The sequence below is a fragment of the Mauremys reevesii genome, linkage group 19 (assembly GCF_016161935.1).
Source record: "Mauremys reevesii isolate NIE-2019 linkage group 19, ASM1616193v1, whole genome shotgun sequence".
NCBI classification, from domain to species: Eukaryota; Metazoa; Chordata; order Testudines; family Geoemydidae; genus Mauremys; species Mauremys reevesii.
Genome location: NC_052641.1, coordinates 16,367,035 through 16,392,838, shown reverse-complemented (window position 1 = coordinate 16,392,838; position 25,804 = coordinate 16,367,035). Strand labels below are relative to the sequence as shown.

General features: G+C 40.1%; 1 protein-coding gene across 14 annotated transcripts in view; it reads left to right on the top strand.

Moving 5' to 3' along the window:
- Positions 1 to 25,804, top strand: part of MED27 (mediator complex subunit 27) — a 156,027-nt gene that overhangs the window by 16,288 nt on the left and 113,935 nt on the right. Inside the window, exon 3 of one of the 14 annotated variants that reach the window (XM_039506811.1) lies at positions 14,347 to 14,394. The exons of the other annotated variants lie outside the window; for them this stretch is intronic. Coding sequence (XP_039362745.1) covers positions 14,347 to 14,379 — 33 coding nt within the window. The 3' untranslated portion in view covers positions 14,380 to 14,394. Of the gene's footprint in view, positions 1 to 14,346; positions 14,395 to 25,804 lie in introns of those variants that run through there. 14 annotated transcript variants of the gene reach the window in all.

The window sequence follows — 25,804 nt, the reverse complement described above, 5'->3', positions numbered from 1 at the left end:
ACACCCCCAACTGCTTCAGAGTGGGAAGAAATCTCCTCTAGAGTCTGGCTTTCATTGTGGGCTTTCTTGCACCTTCCTCTGAATCTTCTGGTGTCAGCCTCTGTTGGAGAAAGAATACTGGATTAGAGGTACTGTTGGTCTGATCTAGTGTGGCAGTTCCTATGTTCTTCTCTGTCAGCGACGTTTCCACTTCTGTCTGTGAAAGTGGAAGATTCTCTTTAAACTCTAAGAAGTTTAATTAAAAAAAAGTGGTTGTAGTTGGAAGTTATTTTCTGTATCTTTGTGCTACCAACAAAACTCCCACTTACTCAAGTGGTGCAGAATTGAGCCCTCAGTAGGACTAATTGCTGTAATAGCACTAGGAATTGAGAAAAACTAGACAACCATAATTCTCATCTGCTTTTCCCTTGCCCCTAAATGAACCTCCTCACTTTTCTCCTTTTAATTCAGCATTTTTCCTTTCTGTTTTCTCCTTCCTTCCCCTCTGTTGCTTTTAGAGTTTTGTATGATTGTCTTCCCTCTTCTCCCCTTTGCTTATTCCCCATCTTTTTGTTTGCGTACTAGCCCTACCTTTTTAAGATAGAGGATGTATGCGTGTGTGATGTGATGTGATTTCTTCAAATTCCAACTCCCCCATTTCCCCAATTAAAACAAAAAAGGCATACATCTTAGCGAAGCTCCCTTTGGGAGACAAGAGCTGCGCATGGATTCTTATGAAGCTCATAAACCCCAGATTTAAGAAGTTGCAATGGAGTAATGAGGCTCTCCTGAGGTCCAAGCATGCTACCTTCCTAGCATGCCTCATCCTTGCTGGTCTAAGGAACAATATTTAGGCCTGGCCTACACTTAAAATTTAGATTGACGTAGCTATGCACTGAGCACTGTAGCTATTCTAACCTAACTTCTGGTATAGACATGACTGTGTTGAAAGAAGAATGCTGCCATCGACCTAGCTACTGCTCCATGAAAAGGATTGCCTATAGTGATGGAAAAATCTCTTCCATAGCTGTAGGAAGTGCCTACACTATGGTATTTCGGGGACATAGCTACAGCCCTGTAGCTGTGCTGCTGTAGCATCGGGAGCGTAGACATGGCCCTAGTTGGATGCACTGCCACTACCTCAGCCTGTTTTATCCTTCAGTTTTGGTCTCCCTCACCTCCTCTATTGTTCTCTTTCTCCCCCTCAATGTTACTGTAAATCCTCCCTTGCCAACATTGGAGGATCATGCTTGTGCTGGTGACTTTGCAATGCTGGCCACAGGAGCAGAATAAAATTATCATTTTAACTCTGCTCCTGCTGGCATCCTTGTAAAGATGCTATGGGTAGTGGGGGACTGGTGGGATTTTACCACAGAGTAGCAGTGCTGTGCCAAATTTAATCCCGTATACAGATCACAGGATATGTGTATGCATTTCTAGTACATTAAGTATTGATTCATTATACTTGTATAAGAGTGTGGTGAAGATGAGCTGTTCTGTTATTTTAGAGATGCAAGAGAATTAACTAGGAATTCTTGGTCCATGTCTGCTTTGATAATTCTATTTTTTTTAAAATATGTAATCATTTGATTTTTACATTTTCTTTCCCAGCAGGAATTATTTTAATCATTTGCATTAGGGCGCTGTTGGTGAGAATGGTGCCTCATATGTGCAGCTAGAAGATGCACTCCCTATTTCAAGTTGTTAGAATGCTTTATAAAATCTGATACAGCCCACAATTATTATACTGTGCTTGTGTATATGGTGTTCTGTCGTTGTGCCTTGTGTCTTCTGTAATGCTATAGTATTTTTCAGGGCTATGATTAAAATAATGCCAGAAACAGTACAACTCTCACTTTTCATAATTATGAGAAGTGATACACTAATATACAGTGCATCATAAACCCCAACAGCTGACAGGTGGTTGTGAATTGTTAAATGGTTTGAAATACCTTTATTTTCTGATGAGTGTTGTTTCATATGTCTCTAAGTATTAATGTCCTAGCTGTTAGCACATCTCAGGGTGAATATGATTGATGTTGCTGTGCTCACCAAAACACTCCTCCTCTTCCCCATCCCCTCCAATTCTTATTCCTCTCTTCTTTTCTTATTCCTTTACAAGAGCTGTATGAACCGTTCATTTTTGGGTGGTTGAATTATGCTGTAGATAAGCCAGTGAGACCACTCTTCCTTTTTACCTCTACTTTAATTTACATAGTGTAATCATTGCATACATCTGGTTAAAGTGCCTTAATTTAATTTGTGTTAACAAAATTTGAACTAAATTGAGTCATGCACTTTTACAGAATTGTGATTTGAATGGCATCTTGCTCTTCCACGTATCACATTGGGGCTGTAAAAAAATGAAGACAAATATTTATAGAAGGTGATAAATATGACAACGTATAACTGCAAGACATTGTTGTGTGGGGGTTAAGTGAAGAGTCTGAAACAGAATTCCTGGGTTCTGCTCCTGCTGCTGTTGTTCCTAGCACTGTCGGTGACTCACTGTGTCACCTTGGGCAAGTCACTTAACCTCACCGTGTCTGGTTCCTGTTAGTGGAATTAATATGTAAGGGGTAAAGCTCAATGTTGATGCAAATATGGCTATTATTAAAATTACTTTATTTGTATAATTTTAGGTTATTACAAACTTGCCTGCTTCTTTACTGAATTTTAGGAGATACTTACCTTCATGCATACAAAAATTGGAGATTATGATAGCTCCCGTGCTTATGTTTTTGGTTACTTATTTAATTAAACAATATGTTCAAACTAATTAAGGAAATTCATCTAAAATGTCTGCTTTCTGTCAGCCAGTGGCAAGCACCAAAAGTGTCAGCGGATGCTGACTCCCATAAAACCATATTTATTATCACCAAGCATGTTTACACAGACACTGGAATGCTGCTTTATTACTTACACACGTTTCAAAACATCGCATAAAAGAGACTAATATAAGTGTTAGTAGTTATGATTCATGCTATGTACAGAATACTGGATAAGAATTTTAATTGCAAGTTGTAAATGTACTATGAATGGTAGCTTGTAAATCCAGGAACTATTTGGACAAAAACAAGTCAACAAGAGTGTTTTCTCAAACAGGACACACATCCCTTTGTACAAGACAGCAGTTTCAAATAGACAAGATCTTTATCTCAAGAAAACAAACTTTGTAAGATATTTATTATTTGTAAGTAGGTCCATAGATCCATGACGTTGGAGTCTCTGTTGTTCTGTGCACCCTTGCAGGCAGGTCAAACTTGTTCGTCAGTGGCATGGAAGGCATGGCTCTACCTCTGAGAAACTGACAGTTTTTTGCCTCTCCAGCTGCAGGCAGGCAGAGCAGCTCCTCCCTGTTGGTGGGGGGGGAGAGGAGGGAGGAGGGGGAAATCCCCTGGCTCTTTATCAACAGAGAATTTCCTTTCTCCCAATAGTCACTGAGACTCTGTGTCCCCTGTTCACTCACATGGAGTGCAGCATGGCAGAGAAGTCTAAGAGAGGGGAAGCTACAAACTGCCGCTCCTGCATCTCACCACCAATGGAGGGCCTGGATGGAGATCTTTGCCTGTTCTGTGGAAACCCAAGATCCTCTTCAGTTTCCCAAGCAGGAGAGTGCCTAGAAAGCAGTCAATGGTTGTGCCTCAGCCTCAAGATCTCCCAGGCCTGACACAGGCAGCAGCCCCATGACCATGCAAATGGTGGCTTGGAGCATAGGTTGAAGCAAAACATTGAAGGACCTGGGAAGCTTCCTGTCCAGCCACTGGAGCTTGCACTCGCAACCCCAACTGTTGACCATGGAGTAGCTACCCAGCTTCTCTCTTGAAGTGTGGTGGTGGTGGTGGCATGGAGCTACTGTTTCAGAGCAGGCACAGCAGAGAGAGCCACATAGGGGGCCCTTGGGACCAAACTCTTCCTTTCCACAGTATGCTCTTCCCCTCCCAGCCTTGAAATGTTTTGGGGTATTCCCTCCCAGCGTCAGCCCACCACAGTCTTCCATTGTAGTAGGTGGACCCTGTGACCCTCTAGGGTTGGAGCCTGGTCAAGGGATGGATACGTTGGTAGTCCAGCAGTCAGGGACGCATAAAGTTTGGATTTTACAAATTTTGAACCTTGCAATCTAGTGTGTTGGATGAAAAGCACAGGCTGTGCCAATTACTAAACTTAAACTAGTTTAAAGCTTTAATAAGAAATTTTAGGACAATATATGACCACCTTAATTAAGCATGAAGCTTAAATAAAGCAGATAGAGCAGGATAGCGTAATGATTAGTTACCCATTCCTCGGGTGGAGGTTGGCTGTTTTTTTATAATCATCAGATTCATGCTGGTCCAATCTGGTGAAGGTCCTGCATTGCGCCACCTCTCACTTTGTTAAACACACATGCTTTATACCAGGGGTAGGCAACCTATGGCACGGGTGCTGAAGGCGGCACACAAGCTGATTTTCAGTGGCACTCACACTGCCTGGGTCCTGGCCACCAGTCCGTGGGGGCTCTGCATTTTAATTTAATTTTAAATGAAGCGTCTTAAACATTTTAAAAGCCTTATTTACTTTACATACAACAATAGTTTAGTTATATATTATAGACTTATAGAAAGAGACCTAAAAATGTTACAGTGTATTACTGGCATGCAAAACCTTTAAATTAGAGTGAATAAATGAAGGTTCGGCACACCACATCTGAAAGGTTGCCGATCCCTGCTTTATACCTTATCCTGCTAACACTCTATCTGGTGTCGTCTTCTTCATCTTTTTATAACAATTATGATTTTCCTACTTCAGTCCAGCTATCTTTCCATTGCTTTCATGTATTTCATTATTTTTTACAACAATTGTCTTATTCTTATCTGCTTCTTGTGGTTTTGTAGTTGCTGGTTGGCTAGTTCTGGTCAGCCAGAATCCCTCCTCCCTAGTCTGTCTTACTAGGGAGCTCTTCACGTGGCTAATAAATCACACATTGTCTGGTTTGCTTTGCCCTGTTACCTATACAGACCAAGAATCTACTATAGATAAGACACAAACCAGCTTTCTGATTTTTACAACCTTTTGAAATTGTTTTAGCAAAGATTTAAAAGCTGTGTGAGCAAGATGCATGCATACAGAAAGCAGAAAAGTGCCATTTTACATTTTCATATAACACTATTAAATATATAATTTACTTTAACATTATTTAATATACATTTATCTAACACAGTTCATTATTAGGGCTGTTGCGCTATTAAAAAAAATTGTCGCGCGATTAAATAATAATCGAATACCATTTATTTAAATATATTTGGATGTTTTCTACATTTTAAAATATATTGATTTCAGTTACAACAGAGAATACAATGTGTACAGTGCTCACTTTATATTTAGTTTTGATTACAGATATTTGCACTGTAAACAAAAAATTTTATTTTTCAATTCACCTCATACAAGTACTGTAGTGCCGTCTCTTTATCATGAAAGTTAGACTTGCAAATATAGAAATATGTATAAACTTTAGAGCCTACAAGTCCACTCAGTCCTACTTCTTGTTCAGTCAGTCAGTCACTCAGACAAACACGTTTGTTTACATTTGCAGGAGATAATGCTGCCCACTTCTTGTTTACAATGTCACCTGAAAGTGAGAACAGGTGTTCACATGGCACTGTTGTAGCTGGTGTCGCAAGATATTTATGTGCCAGATGTGTTACAGATTCATATGTCCCTTCATGCTTCAACCACCATTCTAGAGTGTGTCCATGCTAATGAAGGGTTCTGTTTGATAACGATCCAAAGCAGTGCAGACTGATGCGTGTTCACTTTCATCATCTGAGTCAGATGCCTCCAGCAGAAGGTTGATTTTCTTTTTTGGTGGTTGGGGTGCGGTAGTTTCTGCATCGGAGTGTTGCTCTTTTAAGACTTCTGAAAGCATGCTCCACATCTCATCCCTCTGAGATTTTGGAAGGCACTTCAGATTCTTAAACCTTGGCTCGAATGCAGTTGCCATCTTTAGAAATCTTACATTGGTACCTTCTTTGCGTTTTGTCAAAGCTGTAATGAAAGTGTTCTTAAAATGAACAACATGTGCTGAGTCATTATCTGAGACTGCTATAACATGAAATATATGGCAGAATGCGGGTAAAACAGAGCAGGAGACTTACTGTTCTCCCCCAAGGAGTTCAGTCACAAATTTAATTAACGCATTAGTTTTTTTAACAAGTGTCATCAGCATGGAAGCATGTCCTCTGGAATGGTGGCCAGAGCATGAAGGCATATACGAATGTTTAGCATATCTGGCACGTAAATGCCTTGCAGTGCTGGCTACAAAATTCTCATGTGAATGGCTGTTCTCACTTTCAGGTGACATTGTGTGTAAAAAAAAAAAAAAAAAAAAAAAAGCCCGCAGCAGTATCTCCCGTAAATGTAAACAAACTTGTTTGCCTTAGTGACTGGCTGACCAAGAAGTAGGACTCAATGAACTTGTAGGCTCTAAAGTTTTGCATTGTTTTGTTTTTGAGTGCAGTTATGTAACCAAAAAAAAAATCTACATTTGTAAGTTGCATTTTTACGATAAAGAGATTGTATTACTATATTGTATGATGTGAATTGAAAAATACTATTTCTTTTATCATTTTTACAGTGCAAATATTTGTAATAAAAATAAAGTGGAGCAGTGTACACTTAGCATTCTGTGTTGTAATTTAAATCAATATATTTGAAAATGTAGAAAAACATCCCAAAATATTTTTAAATTCAATTGGTGTATTGTTTAACAGTGCGATTAAAACAGCGATGAATCATGATTAATTTTTTTGAGTTAATCGCGTGAGTTAACTGCAATTAATCAACAGCCCTATTCATTATATATTTCTTTACAAGAGTTATCAAGATTTGTGGACAGGTGTTATAAATTACTCTTCTTGCTTCATAGAAAACAAAGAGCTGACTTGACTTGTAGTGCAGGATGCTGTCTCTTGGAAGAGAGAGGCTTGATTTTTCTCTATGGTTGTAGTCTTGTGTCTTGGTCCAGTTGGGACTAGAGGCATGGTGAAAGTCAGTGCTCTAAGTATGGGAGTGGAGATTGCAGAACACCAGAATTATCATTCCGGGTATTTTGGTCAGAGAGAAGTTTCTTAGCTTTCATTGCAGCATAATTGGTGTCACAGTACATCTCTTGGTGGCTTATAGAAGAGGATAAGGGACTGGTAAACTGAGAATGGTAAAAATGTAAACATCTTATTCAGAACTACTTGAATCCTAAATCTTTGCATTACAGTGGTTATACCTACTTTTGCATAAGCTCTTGCTTTCAAGTGAGCATGGGAGAGTTTGTGCTTGAATAAATTATAAAATCCTACAATTTAGAGATGGACACAACCTATTAGGGCATATAGTCAATTTCCCTGCCAATGCAGGATACTCTAGTGCTTTATCCTGTCTAATTTTAAATGGTTTCCATTTGGAAGAAACAAGAGACATAAACAAAATCTTTTGTCAGTGACATTAGTGCAGTTATAGCATGCTCTGGTAAAACCTTCTTCTGTAGTAATAAAAGTAGGTTTAATAAAGGCCTTTAAGATGACTCATTCTTCCAGGTACTGTTTTTCTTGGCCATTATTTGACCTGTTATAAAAGTAACAAGTTTTACAGACTCCTGAAGCATCCTGAAGAGATCAATAATTGTCTTCCTGTCATTAACCCCTTTGCAAGGTGAACTCTGACTGAAATCTCGCTTGATGACATTAGGCTGTAGATGGAATGCTTAAAGCTGTTGTTGTACTGCATGTACATTAATGGTAGAAGACAGTCATACCAAATCACTACTGGCTAATTATATTTAGCAGGAATGAAATAAGCTCACCAGTCAAATATTACTCTCTTACAGTTCTAAAAAACTCATGAAATAAGCCGGTACAGTGTAATGAATAAATTGATGGTACTTTTACCTATTAGCTTATTGGTAATTTTCTAATTTATGCTTATTACAATGTTTTAAACATCTCCAGTACTTTGAATGCTATGTCCTAACATTTGGTGTAACTTGTGTGCTCTGCATATACGACCGCATTGATTGAGAAAAAGTAAAACATTTAAATATCTTCTTCCAGAAATTTACCCAAGAAACTGGCCAGTTTAGGAAAACACTGTAGGACTATTCTCTTTGGCCAGGCTTTTCCACAAAGGTTGGTCAGTATTTCCTTCCATCCATCCATCCATCCATCCACAGTATGCCTTGATACGACATTGATGGGCACCACACACATTCCTGAAATAAATAAAAGTAATGATTTTCATCAGAAATTGACCTACACCCTATATCAATATTTAATCTTTGCTTCAGTCTTTTTCAGTGTAGTCTGCAGCCAAAACAAAAACTGCATCTATAGTGTTTTGGTTAACGTTCGCAAGTCTTTGGGCTTGTCTACATTTGAAATGCTATAGCGGCACAGCTGCACCAGTGCAGGTGCAGCTCAACTGTAGCACTTCAGTGTCGACACTACCTAGTTGACAGCAGGGGTTCTCCTGTTTGGGGTAGGTAATCCTGAGAGGCGGTAGCTAGGTTGTCAGAAGAATTCTTCCATCAGTTTGCTTTGTGAATGTGTTTGGGAGAACTAAAAATTAATTTATTATCTACTGTTCATTTACAAATAAGATCAGGTAAGTGACTTGTTGGAAAGAATTTGCGGGTAGCTTTATTTTGTGTTTGCAAAATGTATCTCCTGGCAAGAAGTGAGAGGCGCGTCAGTGGTTACTTTGTGCTTATTATACAAAGGGCTGTTTCTATAAAGAACTTGTGAAACTAAGTGAGAACAGTTATATCTCATCTGTTCACTGATTCATTAAGACATAGAATAGGGGTCGGCAACCTTTCAGAAAGTGGTGTGCTGAGTCTTAATTTATTCACTCTAATTTAAGGTTTTGCATGCCAGTAATACATTTTAACGTTTTTAGAAGGTCTCTTTCTATAAGTCTATAATATATAACTAAGCTATTGTTTATATGTTAAGTAAATAAGGTTTTTAAAATGTTTAAGAAGCTTCATTTAAAATTAAATTTAAAATGCAGAGCCCCCCAGCCCGGTGGCCAGGACCCAGGCAGTGTGAGTGCCACTGAAAATCAGCTTGCGTGCCGCAGGTTGCCTATCCCTAGCATAGAAGCTTATTCTCAATGAACACAGTATAAATCTCACATCATTGTACTTACTCACTTGCTTGGTGTCAGTGTGGTGTGTGTTTTTTTTTTTTTCAATTTCTTACTTTAACCCCTTCCCCCAAACTATGTATGTTTGATACCTCTAAGAATTATTTGGCCTTATCCAGATGGCTGTTATCTCCTTCAAAAGTTTGTACATTGACTATCTGACAAAATAACTAAGATACTTATTGGGTAGAATTAGGCTATGTCTACTGTAGAGACCTTACCGTGGCACAGCTGTAAGATCTCTGGTGTAGCTGTTCTATGCTGAAGGGAGAGGGCTCTCCTGTCAGTATAATGAAACCACCCCCCAATGAGTGGTGTTAGCTCTGTTGGCGGGAGAAGCTCTCCCACCAATGTAGCGCTGTGCACACTATTGCTTATGCTAGTGAAACTTTTGTTGCTCAGGAGTGTGAAAAAAACCCACCCCCCGAGCAACATAAGTTTTGCCAACAGAAGTGGTAGTGTAGATATGGCCTTACATCTGACATTGAGTGTTTTTCAGAGACATTCTAGGGTTTGATTGGAAACCAGAGCATGACTGCAAACAGCTACCTTTTTAAAATATGAAATACAAATATAAAACTCTTTTACATTTAAAAAGGTAAAATTAAGAGCTAAGCTACCAGTCTTCTCTTTGCTTGCCCCATTGTGCTTAGATTCTCTAAATATTCTTCTGTCCCTGAATTCAAACACTGTAGTGATCTGTGCATACCCTGTCAGGTATACAGATGCAAATGAATCAATTAAGGGTTGAATGGCAGCCACGTTTGTGAATTTCCTTGCTTTTATCATAGTTAGGCTATGTCTACATTTTTGTCAGTAAAACTTTTGTAGGTCAGGGATGTGGGAAAAAAACACCCCCCCACCCCTCAACCAACATAAGTTTCACCGAAAAAAGCACCGGCGTGGACAACACTCTGTTGGCGAGAGACACTCTCCTGTGAACATAGCTACCACTGCTCACTGGAGGTTGTTTAATTATGCCGACAGGAGAACTCTCTTCTGGTGGCATAGGGAGATAGTAGTATAGACATAGCGTTACTTTAGTCCTATCTAGATATATCTCTCTTTATATTTTAATTTAATTTAAATACATATTAAACTTTTCATAGATGTGTGATCACATAATCTGCAACTGCAGCAGTACTGTGCTTTACTTTTCTGAACATAGAGTTTTACTTTTGCATATGAAGTCTCATTGAAATCAATGGTGCAAATATTTCCTAATGTGTGTGTGCGCGCACACATTTCCTGCCCTGAAGAGCTTTACTCTTTTTATAATCCTGCACACAAGAAGAGGAAAGAAACAGCGCACATATGCTGTCCTTGGTTATATCTTGTCAGCCACACCAATTACATTACATCTGTAGCTGCTACAGGTAAGGTGAAATATCTAGGAGAGAGAACCATCAAGAGGGTTTCTGTCTTAAGCTCTCTAAGGTATGAAAACATTTGAGAATCCCTGATATGCACAATTTGACATTCCCCCCCCATCCTAAAAACCCAAAGCAATAAATCTATGCTAACAGAACTTTTTTTTTAAGAGGTTCTTTGAGGTTGTCAGGATCTGAAATAATAGAATGTTACTATATTTGTGTTTTTGGCTGACCATTACAATAAAAACAGCTGACTCAATTTGTTGGGTCTTGACAGCTTGTTTCCAGTTTTAGTCTAATTCAGTTTGAAACAGCTGCTACTGATATCTGAAAAACAGTTTTATGATGGAAATGATGACATTCTCAACTATAGCAGTATTTCAGAAGTTGGCTTTTCCTTGCATTAAAAGAACAACCCATTTAGAGGAAATGTCACTTTTTAACTTAGCTCAAATAAGTGTGATATATTTTAAAAAACATTGTTCCTCTACTGATACATTCAACCTTGAGGGGGATTTTTTTCCCCTTCCTGTTGAGGTTTCATTGCTTCTTTTTTTAAAAAAAAAAAATCATTCTGCATTTCACAGTAGTTAGATTTTTATTCTAACATTGTCCTACCCATATGCTTTGTTATGTTCTATTTAGGGTTTTCTCTGCAGTTGTCAACCTGTTGAGGTCTAACAAGTTTCCTGGCCTGCCTTATGGTTCAGTTTTACTCAGAGCAGTGCATTTCCAGAATTTCATAGAATGTGTCTTAAATTTGGCATATGCCATTTGGAGTGAATTGGCTAGTATAGCAGTGCTGCTTACCCAGTCTGGCTTTGAGCTAGTTGTTGCCTCAGTTTCCCCCTTTTGGGCTCTCCAGTAGCTTGAATAAAGGATTTCATGTGTTGAGTAATGCCACTTCTTTGGGGTCTGGGTTTATTAACAAAGTTTACAGGGAAACATACGCCTTTTCCATAAGCCTTTCCTAGCTGGCTCACAACACTTCATGCTGTGTTCTTAGTCTTGTTTCTGCTGAGGCTTTCCTCTAGCAGACTTACTCTCTACGCTCCAGCCATCCTAGCAGGCTTGCACTCCCAAGGCCCTCTGCCCGGGAGCTAGGAATAGTCTCTCTGCATAGAGAAGTTTATGCAGCCCTTCTGCTTTCTGAGTCTTGCTCTGCTCTCGGTCAACCAGCAACCAAAGTTTTCTAACTGGAGTCTTTCCTTCCTGCCTGTCCACAGGCATCTGTTTTTTATCTCTTTCCCCTACCAAGAAGGCCTGATTTAGCCATGCGCCCTGCCCATCATGTGACTTTGCTAGTTTACTCCACCTAGGGAGGTGAGCTAAATGTGTCAAAGGTGGGGCTGGACCCATCTCCCTTTCAACATCTAGTCATCCTGTTATAGCTAGTTTACCTGGCGTATCCTCTAAAGCCCTATGTAGTCATTAAATAGTTCACAGAGCTGATCAGATTTGCAGGGTCTCCTGTGGCTTACAACATGATGGTTCCAACTTGGGGCTTGTCTACACTGGCACTTTACAGCACTGCAACTTTCTCGCTCAGGGATGTGAAAAAACACACCCCTGAGTGCTGCAAGTTTCAGAGCTGTAAAGTGCCAGTGTAGATAGTGCACCAGCACTGGGAGCCGTACTACCAGCGCTTGGAGCTATTCCCCTCATGGAGGTGTTTTTTTGTTTTTTTTTAAAACGTATGCCACAACTACACAGCAACGTTAAAGCGCTGCTGCGGCCAACGCTTTAACGTTGCTAGTGAAGACATGCCCTAAATGGCATTCACACATCCCACCAAGCAGTATTGACTTCTTTGTTGCCAGTGATCGGCTCTGGAGTAGGATGTTCTGAATGCTATAAGGAAATTCTGTTTGCCTTTACAAGGAGAAGGGAAGGGTTGTGAAGAACTGTTAAAGAAGAAAAGTGTCTGCTAATATACTGTCCGCTACCTATGTGCGAACAAAAAGTGGGGAATGATCTGAGTGTTGGAATTTTGAAAGCTCTCTAATGGGAACAAATTCTGGGGGAAAGGAAGTGTGGCCTTATGGATTGGGCCAGGGCCGGCTCCAGGGGTTTTGCCGCCCCAAGCAGCCAAAAAATAATAAATAAATAAATAAAAAAAGCCGCGATCGCGATCTGCGGCAATTCAGCGGGAGGTCCTTCGCTCTGAGCGGGAGTGAGGGACCCTCCACCGAATTGCCGCCGAATACTTGAAAGTGCCGCCCCCGTTCCGGAGTTGCCGCCCAAAACACCTGCTTGATAAGCTGGTGCCTGGAGCCGGCCCTGGATTGGGCACTAGACTGGGATTGTGGAGACCTGGGTTTTGTTCCTAGCCCTTTAACTAGCTGCTTGGGTAACTTTGGGAAAATCACTTCACTTCTCTGTGTCTCAGCTTTCCCATCTGAAATTGGGATCATGATACTTCCTTCCTTTTATAAAGTGCTTTGAGAGCTACTGAGGAAAAGTGCTATATAACAGCTAGGTCATAATTCTTATTAAACTGAAGTATACTTGGGCATCTTACAACTTATATGTTTTGGATTGCTTTGATTTTTGAATATTTTAATACTGTTTTACATTACCTCTATTCTCTGTTATCAGCGCTGTACAAGATGATAAAACATTTATTTGATTTGTTGAAATCTTCCTTCATTTTTCAAATTGTAGGTTGTTTTTCCATCTTGGAAACAATGTTGGCTTGAGCTGTGTGGTACCAGGACTAATCTAAATTAGATGCTGTATTCTAGAATTATGGAATAAAACATTAGTGTGAACTGGAATTGCCTTATATGCATTATAAGGGAAAATATATGTGCAGAAGATGCAGAGTACATTTAAAAAACAAAACAAAAACTCAGACTTTTTGCAAGAATTTCTACTGTGAGATAGTGTCACAGATTAAATTATATATCCACAAAATACCTCAGTATTGCCCCCTCTCAAGTGCTTATGTGTTTAGGGATAAAGGGAAGGAGGTGCTTGACTTCTTGATCTATTTTCTCTGGAATCATTAACTTATTTGTGTGTCCTTTCTTTTTCTGTAAATGTCAGAATATTATGATCCAGCATTTTGCCCAGCAAAGTCTCAGGAATATTTAAAGTTTTTTTTCCTTGATTTTTTTTTCTTTTCCCACAGTCTAAAGAGCCTGATTTGGGGCCGCTTTAGGATTAAGTTGGATTACTAGCATCTTCTCTCCATCCCTCTTGTGTACCTTGTATGAATACGTCCTAATAACTATTGATATTGCATTCATCCTGCAAGAAGCTAAGACCTTTAGTGTCTGCTGATGCTGCAGTTTTGATGTTGTGTTTTCCTTACAAGTAAAATCAATTGAGACAAATCTTGGTAACTTTTCCAGTGAAATAAAGTGGGTAGGCCATTGAAGCCATTGAAGGTTGTGTCTTATACAGGGCATGGTCTTACATCACATGCATGACTTTTTCAGCAGAATTGATTGGTTGATCCAGTAGATTTAAAGGTCAAGCTTAATCACATTTCAGAAAGATTGAAGAAGATATAAAATTGCTACTGTGCCTTACTTGGCTATGTACCTTCCTTTGGTGCAATTTGCTTTTCACAGTATAGCTCTTAATTTACTCAGCTGGAGTATCAGTGCTTAAAGGGCACAAGTCAACACACTTTTTTCCTCTTATAAATGAGGGAGCCAGTTAGTGACTTGGAGTCACAATTAGCTGTCTTTTAGAGAACTTAAGGTGGATGAGAGGATTCTACAACACTGCAGAAATGAAGGTTACAACTCCCTTTTGCGGGGGAAGGTGTGAGGAAGGATGCAGGCTCAATGTTTTTGTTAACTCATCCTTACAGTTGCTGGAGTTGACAAATTCAGAAGCCTGCTGATTTTGGCCATTCGAAGTGTGTTGCTGCAGAACAGATGGAGGGGAAAGACTGCATGACCATCTTTGGCAGGTGGGGACTTTTTGGTTGTAGGGAATCAAAAGCACAACTTATTAGTGGTGGTTTATGTGACAGCTTAGTATTCTGTAGTTGTCCATAAAGATCAACCTGCTTTGGAATGTGAAGTTTTGTAAGCATGGTGTTTCAGGATCACGTTTCTATTTAAGACAACCACATCTGTATACAGCTCTGAATAAATTCCTTGTTGTTTTTGTTGCAACCATCAAGAATGAGACAACTGCTTCACCACTGCAGATGGCCATTGCTCCTTTCAGTTGATGCAAAGAAAAATAGATATTGCAGGACTGAGAAAATAGTTTAATATAATTAGTCTAGTGAAACAGCAAAAGGAGTCCTAAAATGGTAAAGGGTTTGATGGGAAGAAACTGAATTTAGGTTCACTGTCCAAAATGAAATTTAGAGACGCTTTCAAGTTTAAAAAAAAAAAAATCACACTTATCGGATTTTTTTAACCTATTACTATGATTTCTGTAACTGAAAGATGTTAAAGAAAAATATATTTTTTTCATTAGTATTTTGTAACTTGGCGTATTTCGTACTTGTATGTCGTCTGTTTCGACATTTCTGCTATATGAATTAAACTGAGTTCCTCTGTGGGTCTTGCGTGCCACAGTAAGGAGAGAATAACATTTTAAATTGAAAAATGGGATTTTAAAACTACAAAATTTGGCAGGTGTCTTTGGACAGGTATAGATCTACTTCTCGCTTATTTTAAAATTGATAAAATTTGAAGTTGACAGTGTCCATTTAAATATCAAATACAATTACAAACCCTCAGACAGTGTGTATGATCTAATGATGGTTTACATTGAGTGCTGTCAGTCATACTGAAGTAGTATCTCACTAATTTTACCTTTTGTTAGTCAGTACATAGAATCATTTTCACCAGAAAAGTGTTGCTTAACTTCTCAGTGGTAGAGGGAGTGCTCTAATGAAGTCTCTTACTCAAATTGTTACCTTATAGTATATTTTTGGAGGCTATATTATGGTATCCTTAGTACAGTTTTATACATAATTGAACAAAATGCACTTTTATTTGCCATATCCTTTAAGCTTATTGGTTTGCTTATGTGCTAACTTGCAAATTTAGAGCTTGTCTGCACGGGAACGTTAGTGTGCATCCAGCCAGGGTGTGGATTTACAGGTCACTAGCTGCTCTGTACTTACTCCCTGTGTGGACACTCGTACTGTGCACTAAAAGTGACTTTGGGTGATTTAGTTTAGTACATTTTAAAGTGTATTAAACTAAAGCGCACAAGGGCTTTTAGTATGCAGTGAGAGTGTCGACACAGGCAGTTGGTGTGGAGTTGCTAGTGTCCAGTAAATTCACACTCTAGCTTGCTGCATATGAATTTCCCGAGTAGACAAGCCGTTGGTAATTCACAATGATTTTCCCAGCAGCAGATCTCAGACTGAGTCATGACCCCAAAGTGCGTCGGGACCCTGTTTTAATGAGATCGCCAGGGCTGGCTTACACTTGCTGGGGCCGGGGGCTGAAGCCGGGGCCGGGGGCTGAAGCCGGGGCCGGGGGCTGAAGCCTGAGCCTCACCATGCAGGGCGGAAGCCTGAGGGCTTCAGCCCTGGGCTGCGGGGATCAGGTTACAGGCCCCCTGCCTGGGACTGAAACCCTTGGTCTTTGGCTCCCCTGCCCACTGTGATGGGGTACGGGCAGGCTCAGGCTTCGTTCCCCCCCCCCCCCCTCCTGGGGTTGTGTAGTAATTTTGTTGTCACAAGGGGGTCGTGGTGCAATGAAGTTTGAGAACCCCTGCTGTGGAGTATAACAACACAGTATGACTTCAGCAACTTTGAACCACTGCTGGTGGCTGACTCTGGATAGGACAAAAACAGATTGGAGTTAGTTAAAATGGAGTTAGTTAATTCAAATTTTTTTTTTAAATAATTCCACACCCTTTTTATTGTTTGGGGGTTCTTTTTCTCTCACATCCCAGACTGTAGGTAATGTATTCTTGTTTCTAGCAGGTGCAAACAAAGCTTTTGGAGATGTCATTGTCCCTATATAAAGGGCTTTGCTTGTTCCAGTACTTATCTTCAGCAGGAGGGAAGAACTTCTGTTGGTAGCCCTGAGATTCCAGGCTTTTCTTTTAACTTGCTTTGAGCATTTGAATACCAGATGCCCTTCAGATAGTGACTCTCCTGATACTCAGTGTTCCCCTGGATTGAACCTTCTCCCCATCCTTGCCTCCCCCTCCTTTGGGCTTGGTGCCCAATTGGGCTGGCACCAGAGGTGACTGCAGGTGGGTGTCCAGTCTCTAGTCACTGGCTTTTGCACCTGCAGAGAAAAGCAGCAAAGAAGGAGAACATTAATGACAGGTTTTTCAGGGGGCATGGCTATGTTCTATTCAGGCTGCAGCACTGCCAACCTCAGTTAAAAGTCATAACTTAGATTTCAATTTTTGTAAAGTTCTTGGTGTTTCTTATTTTTGTTTTAATTTCCCTCCTCCTCCACTGAATGTATGTGAGGTAACTTTAGGTTGAAAATATAGTAGTAGTAGTAGTAATGAATAAAAGAAATTAACAGCTTGCTTTTGCTCCTGGATTAAAGTTATCTTGATTCTGCTGCTGTTGGTGCCATTTAAAAAATGTTGGGTAGTTAAATAGAAGCACAAATGATGGAAGCCTTGTGTGGGATAGCCCTGCAGAGGAATTAGCAAAGTAGGACATAGGTAGAGGGATCAAGTAGGATTTCTAGTATTCTACTCCTAGTTTAACCACCTCTCTAGGGTCTCGAGGCTATGATCAAATCCTTTGTCACTTACCAGTTTTTCTAAAATAGCTGCATAGCTCTCCTTTCATAAAGTATGTCTTGTCCTCTGATCCTGTTTGTACTCTCATTTTGTGCATATGTAGTATGTGTAAATATATAATATGACAGAAAGATTACAACCCTTGCTTATTTCATTGTCTGCTTTTCTTTTTGGTGAATTAAAGGAAAGGTAATAATTGGAGATATACCAATCTCCTAGAACTGGAAGGGACCTTGAAAGGTCATTGAGTCCAGCCCCCTGCCTTCACTAGCAGGACCAATTTTTGTCCCAGATCCCTAAGTGGCCCCCTCAAGGATTGAACTCACAACCCTGGGTTTAGCAGGCCAGTGCTCAAACCACTGAGCTATCCCTCCCCCCTAGGGCAGTGTACAACTTTCGCTGTGTCCTTAAACATTAGTGATCTTTTAAAATTGACACTGACATACACTAGTAGTAGTAGAAGTATGTGCTTGAATGGACTGAGGGGACACTTCTTTGAAGTGGTCTTTCAAAGTGAATTTTGCATTGCTCTGATGGCCTTCTAACTTCTTTGTGTGTTTTGCTGTGTCAGCCACAATGAGATCTGAAAAACATCTCATGTTTGCCACACTTTGCAGTAAATGTGGAAAGACTATATATTTTTAAATAAATAATGGACCAGGCAAGGTCTTCACAGAGGCTTGCATGATCAAATCAGAGTGGCAGAAGGTCCTTTGTGATTTTCTTGTGGCTGATAAATCCAAGCACTACCTTGAAAGACCAGTTTTTGTTCTTGTAATGTGTTTTTACAATTTTTTTAAATGCCTTGTTGAGGGCCATTTTCACTTAAAAGCTGTTTGTCAAAACTGACAGTTTTTAAAGTGTGGGAATGTGGTTACTCTTTTCTTACAAGCTGTGTTGTATGTTACACTGATCAATATATTACAAAGACATTGTTTAAAGCTAGAACATATCACTGAGTGCAATTATAGCTTCACTAAGTTTCCAGACTACAAGAAATGTTCTGATTGTAAATTAATGTTTCAGTGTTAGATGGAGATCTATTTGCAAACCTTTTTCAAAGTAAGAAATTGAAAGAAGGAATACAACATTGAAGGAATGCTCCATATATATATAAAGCCTATACTCTTTCTTCCATCATCTTCCCTTCACTCCTTGCTTTAGCTTGCCTCCTTTCTTAAGTTTGATAATTCAAACAACAGATGGTGGTGTTTTCGAATTAAAACAATTTAATGCAAGATCCATTAGCTGCCAACATGAAACACCCTATACAAAAAGGAAAGAAACTCATTATCAAGTGTATTTAACCAAAGTAGGTATTTAATCTTTCTTAATCATTTGCATTCTTGAGAAGAATGATAACCAGTGGCAGCTGTCATTGCAGGCCAAGCCCTATGAATATGTTTGCTGGTAATTACTGTGTAGGATCTGTGTTAATTCTTTGGTTGGTACACTGTACAAGAAGTTTAAGTCCAGAAGAAGTGAGTTGTATTTTGAAAGCATCTTGTTTATGATTAATTTGATTTCATTTTTTCCCCATTTGATTGATACTCTTTCAGGAACAAAACACTGTTCATTTATTTTTTTTCCCCCATGGCTAGTGGAAAAAACAATACTTTCTGTTTTAGTGGTATATGCATTTTTATTGCAAACTAAAAATGAGTACTGTTGGTTCCTGTACCAATTGAGTGTATTTTAACATGGATTCATTCCAGATGGCTACCCTGTTGTTCATTTTAAATCTGTAGCAAAATACAGATAGTATTTCATCATGGTACACCTCTACCCCGATATAACGCTGTCCTTGGGAGCCAAAAAATCTTACTACGTTATAGGTGAAACCGTGTTATATTGAACTTGCTTTGATCCGCCGGAGTGCGCAGCTCCGCTCCCCCCCCCCCCCCCCGAGCACTGCTTTACCGCGTTATATCCGAATTCGTGTTCTATCGGGTCGCCTTATATCGGGGTAGAGGTGTACTTTAGAAACTTACGAATTTATCCTTTTGTATTTTGAATTGTAACAGCTTCTGACTGATATCCCTCACCACTCTGCATTCACATGCTAGAATATTTGTTCACTCTTAACCAGATTAACTTCCTTCATCTGTCTCTAAAATCTGGCTTGAGTTGAAGTGGATTTTTCTATTCATAAATTGCTGCGGCTTCGTAAGGGGACATGTTGACAAGTAATGTTTCCTCTAATGATAGAGAGTGAATAAACTATATCTAACTGTTTTAAAGAAGGTAGTCCTATTTTAGTCTTGAGTGTGGCATCAAAATTTTCCATACTGATGTGGAAGATGGGGAATAAAATCTCTCCTTTCTCCCCACAATTTTAGTACTTTCTTCTGCTAAAGGTTTACTTTGTTTAGTGGACCAAGTTAACCCTGATGAAGATTGTTGTCTTGTCTAATGGATGTTAGTGTAGTGATGTGAGAATTGCATACTTAACCATTGTTTGGAGAAAAGCTTGCCTACATCTGTGGTTGCTTCCCCTCTCCTATCTCTCTCTCTCTCTATCTTTCTCACTTATGTGGCTCCCATTACCATAATATCCGTCACACACGGAAGTGTAGATGGTGTGACCTAGTGGCTGGAGCAGGAGTCTGGCTTAGTGAGTGGAGCAGAATTAGGGGACTGAGCTGGAGTCATGGTCAGGAGACAAGCCACTGGTGAGACCCAGGAGTTAGGAATCAAGAAGTCCGAGGTAGGCAGGGACTAGGACTGGATCAGAGCAAGCAAGGGCTGGACAGATAGCAGGGCTGGCACAGCTGTGGGTGTGGAACGCATTAAGTAACTGTGCTCCAGTTGCTGCCAGGCTTAAATAGGGAATCTCTTGGCCCTTCTGTCCAATCAGGAAGCGCAGTCACTTAGTGAGGGTTTATTGTGCCCAGTCGAGCTCATTGGGTTGCTATATTACCATGCCCAGAGCCAGCTGACAATACCTGAGCCCCTCACAACCTTTAATGTATTTATCCTCCCTACTTCATAAGGCAACGTGAAATGTTATCCCCATTTCACAGATGGGAATTTGAGGCATAAAAAGACTGTGACTTGCACAAGGTCACACAGGAAGTCTGTCTGAACAAGGAGTTGAACCTGAATTTCATAAGATATATGCTAGTGTCCTAATCACTAGACCATCCTTCCTTCTCCCTGCAGATTTTTTAAAAAGCTGTCTTTTTTTCTGAGAAGACAGAATACATCTTAGTCTTCTGTGTCCACTCTGATGCTTCATGTTTCAGCTGGTATGGGGTGCAGATAAGGAGGCTGCATTCACTTCCTCCATCCAAGTCAAATACTATTCCCCTTATTTACACCATTTTTTTTTTTAAATCTTATCGGGGTTGCAGAGGGGAAAAAGGGGCTCATGCTTGCTTCTAAACCTATGTTTTCATCCATGGTGCCATTATTAGGAACTTTTATACATTTATTTTCAGGTATCCCTTTGGCCAGAAGATATTCCAATGATTTAGCCTTTCCCAAAGGTTACAGATTTAAGTTTTAAGAATTTTTAAATGTTTGGCATTCAGTTTATGGTGACCTGGGAAATTCAAAATTTAAAAAAAAGAAAATAGTTTGATTCCATGGCACACGTGAAAGGAGGTCAATCTTCTGCTCGTGTGTGCATGTTCTTGCTCTTCGCATTGAAAAAGCCCATTGTATCTGCTTAGGTTCTCAAGGACTGGAACATTACTTACATCTGAAACTAGTCAGCTGCTTGTCTGCTCCAGAATGCAGTTGGAAATGTTCCTCAGCAAATGTTGTTTGTGTTCCATCCAATTAAATAAGTCTGCCAGAATTAAAAACAAAAATTACAAAACCCACAGAGTGCTAATGCTGCCCAGTTGCAGTCTGTGCCATCTCCATGGTTTTGAGCCTTCACTATGCACTGTATGCTCAGAAGACTCTTCTAATCTAAAGCTGAGCTAAAAGTATGTCTAAATAGTTGATGTTCATAGGCATTCTGCATGGTGCAGAATCAACGGGGGAAAACTACTAGTGCCAGGCATATAAATTAATTTATTTGCACAAAATTATGGTGGGATAGCCATTATCTTCCAAAAAGCGTGAATACTTGTATGTTCTGGAAATAAATTCACAATTATAGTAGTGTCTCGTACTGTTATGTTCTCTGCCTCTCTTGATCACTTCACTTCTTGATTACTTTTCCCTTTTACATAGGATTGAAAGTGCTAAATGCGCCCGTGTCCTGGCCGGCGGTGGAGCATCCGCCGAAATGCCACCAAATTTCTGCGGCATTTGGGCGGTGACACCTCTTGATGATGTCACTTGGCAGCAAGCGGCATCATCAAGAGGCGTCGCCGCTGAAATGCCGCAGAAATTTGGGGGCGACGCCTCTCGATGACGCCGCTTGTCAGCTAAATTCTAGGCAATTGTCTTTAAAGCCAGAGATATTTCAGCATTTATGCAAAAGGTAGGATGTCTCAGTTTCAGTTGCCTCCACATCTGTATGAAATTACGGTTAGAACAGCTCCTTCAGTCAATTTTTGGTTAAACAAGCCTGATGCTGTTTGAACCCTGGAGAAAATAGCCCCTTGGCATATGCCTTCCATTTATGGCTATTACTTTTCATGGTTACTACAAAGAATAAGGGGAGAGAAGGCTGTCCTAATCCTACTGAATACAACCTTTTCAAGGAGGAGTTGGCACTGAAAATGATGGCCGGTCCTTCATTGTTCCTGCACAGACCAGATCTCTTGGGAACAGATTTGACTTCATAATTTGTTGATTCTCTTCCTGACATCATGGCTACTGAGAGGAAAAGACTAAGATAAAAGTTACTCCCAACATGTAGTAATAAACACTTAACTGAACTATAAGGAAGGCTGGACTCCTTATAGTTTCTTTTGCATCTGAAAGATTTTCAATTACTGCTGACATTTCTGTTGTTTTTTTGCAGAAAAGTACCATTAAGCCAGGTGATAGTCATTTTAGGTTACTACTGCCACTATTGTAGCATAGTGGCAGCATTGAGGGACTGAAGGGTGTCTACACTAGATTTTGTGTGTGTGTGTGTGTGTCCATAATTTTCTACTCTTGCTACCACTTTTTCAGCTCCATTAGTGGTCGCAATGATGAGAGCTCCAGTGTAGACATGGGTCCAGGCAGCTGTTCGCATTTTAAGCCCCTTTTCATCTCCCTCTGCTCAGAGGAGATCCTATGTGATATAGTGCTCAAAACACCAATGGCCACTAGCACTCCCACCATTGCTGCAACTAGGGAAGCTGAGCCAGTGCAATAAGGGGAAATCTGGGGGGTCAGGGTGGGGAAATCCTAGCATGCAGAGGCCTTTGTGCCTCCTAGGAATGTAAAGGAAATAATGCTTTACTTTCTGGTACTAGGTGGGTTGTTTAGATCAGTGGTTCTCAAACTATTTTTTTCGTGGACCACTTGAAAATTGCTGAGGGTCTCGGTGGACCACTAAATGTTGTTTGTACCGTTAGCTAACTATTGTAAAGCACTTTGGATAAAAGCGTGATATAAAAAAACCTTTTTTTGGTTCTACAAATAAAAGCACACCACTCATATTTTAGTATCAGTCGTCTTACCTTTCTCATGTGATGGATGTGCCCTCTCGCTCCCACCATGGCAGCTCCCGAGCTGGGGCTGGGAAGGAGGGAGGTCTCTCCCCTGCCACAGCAGTCACAAACCTGAGGCTGGGAGGGAGGGCCATCTCTCCCTGCCAGCCGCAGCCCTGGAGCTGGGGAAAGTCGCCTCTTTTTCTGACTGCTGTAGCCCTGCACATCCCAAATTCCCTGCACCCCCTCTTCTCCCTCCACTGCCCCCTCCCACCTACCCTCTAATCCCCCCAAGGCCACCACCTCACCTTACATGTGCATCTTCTCCAGGGTCCAGGCACCTAATTAGTGGAGGGACACCTGCGCGGCTCCACTAATTAGGTGGGTGGCCCTTCTTTCTCTTGTGTGCAGCTGCCCAGACACGCACCTTAGAGGGAACTATCCGTGGACCACCTGAATAGAGCTCAGTGGTCCACGGACTACAGTTTGAGAACCTCTGATTTAGATAAGAGTTTAGTATATTCGGAAAACTTAATTTACTTGAGAAAGTGAAGAGAGAGCTTCCAAGTCAGCCATTTCTAAGTTGATTTCCATCTCTATCAAAAATGTGGATGCTGGAGGTTTTCTACTTCCTAAGCTCTGAATGAATTCCTTCAAGTTGGGCTGTCTTTGCCAGTGGTACTCAGAATGGGGAGCTTTGTGCCAAGGAGGAGTTCTGTGTATGTTTCATGCATTGGGTAATGCTACTTTGCATTTATAATAGAATCTTCTATCCAAGGATCTCTAAGCATTTAAAACACATTAATAAAGTTTAACTTTACAGCAGTCGAACAACATCATGCCTGTTTTTCAGGTAAGGAAATAGAACTTTCAAAAATGTGGAACGGCTTATTGTAACCCTTGGCAAGTCACTTAGACCCACACTTTCAAGAAGAGGCCACTATGGTTTTTTTTTTTTTTTTTTTTGTATGTGTTTGTTTTTCTTCCCAAACTTGAGATAACTTGGGTCTGGTTTTCAGAACACCCAAAACTCCAATTGAAGTGGGTGGAAGCTGTGTGCACAGCACTTCTGAAAATTAAGTCTAATGTGTTTCAATATGGTCACTCAAAATCTGTGGCCTTTTGAAAGTGTGGACCTAAATGACTTGCAAAAGGTCACACCAAGTCTTTGGCAGAGTGCAGGGTAGAAAGAGACACTTTCTTCCACTAAGATGTGTGTGGCCTTCTAGGTGCCAAAGATATTTCTTTGAAGGTGGCTGACAGATGTTCATACTCTGAAAGGAATACTACTTCCAGTAAAGAAGAGAGAATAGGTACACCTCTACCTTGATATAACGCAACCCGATATAACACGAATTCGGATATAACGCAGTAAAGCAGTGCTCCGGGTGGGTGAGGCTGTGCACTCCAGAGGATCAAAGGAAGTTCGATATAGCACGGTTTCACCTATAACATGGTAAGATTTTTTGGCTCCCAAGGACAGCGTTATATCGATGTAGAGGTGTAGTTGAAACCACTGTCACTTGCCATTTCCTGTCTGGTGGAAGAAATATAACTCTTTGGGCTGGGATGGAGCACCAAGCTGCAGAAGCAAATCTCACAAGGTGCCCACACAGTTGTTCAGTATTACTGGAGTAATTGTTGATTGTTAATACATGTGATTTACCTTGTAGTGAATGTGCCAAAGAAGCTAATGTGGGTAGCCACATTAATGTAATTGAATTTTTTACCTCTCTTTTGTGATGGTCACTGCTGATAAGCAAAAGATAAATGGTTTTTATTTATTCCATTAATAATTAAGTACGGACAGCAAGAAGGCTTAGTCTCTTAAATCGGTACACTGATGAATCAATGCTTCCTGCTCCTTTTAAGATTCTCTCAGTATTTAATAGTTGTATAGTGTGAGAAAATAAGGAGGGCTCCCTTTTAAATGAAGAACTAAAGTGTCTGTGGCTCAGATGGAAGATGCTTAAGTGATAATTAGGTTATTGAAAAGTGCCTGGATGTTCCTTGGTACTGCAAGACGGCTGATGCATGAAAAATCAAATGCATATCAGTTACTTTGCAATCCAGTAAAAGTAATTGTTTAGGATTTCCCTTTGTTTTAACTCTGTGACATAGTAATTTAAAGCTGGCTGAGTCTCTAAGCTAAATCTCCTTTGGGGATATCTGAGTGAAGAACTAGTTAACTGGGGTGTTGGCATTATTTCGGAATCATTTTTGTAGTAAATAGGATAGTACAGGTCATTTGAGTGTTTTGGGGTTTTGTGCTCTTTAGGTGCTTCTTCAGTGAGCTGAACACTGTCATATGTGCAAATTTAGTATTTAACAACTTGGGTTTGGCCCTGAAAAGCATTCTCTCTTCCCTGTATTTCTTTGATTCCAATAAAGCAGAGCACATATTGTCTTTAATCAGATATGCTGGTGTTAGTTGGTGAGGGATGACAAGGTCATGTGCGAGTAGGGTAAAAAGAGAAAAAAAATCAAATACTTGAGCTATGTAGGATCTGCTTTTCCCCCCTAATGTATTAAAAGTTGCAATGATATACATGGTTTCATTTCCATTCATGTAGGTATGCATGTGATGCCACAGTGCTGCTTCTGAAATTGGTACTATTACATTATTAATATTACTGATCATACCAAGAAAGTGTCTTGCATTTAATATAGAAAGAAGGTTCACTTGCCCCATATGAAAATCTCAAATTGGAACTGAAGATGCCATAAAAATTTTAAAGAGACAAGGTCAGATTGAAAATCATATATTTTTAAAATACAAATTCCCTTACCCTGTATTACTAAAATCATTTTAGACGGTTTTAAAGAGTGAGACGGTTTTAAGCATTTGGATTACTTATGGTTTTTACAACTGCATGCTGTTTGTCCAAGCTGAGAAAAGTAAAGAAAGTAAACAACAGTAATGGACTATTTCTAGCCATTTTCATTTCTTAGCACTAATAGAAAGTTCAGTGCTTGCCTTGTAAACACTATAGAGGAATATTTACTTCCCAAAAGATTGTGTTGTCTTTTTTTAAATTA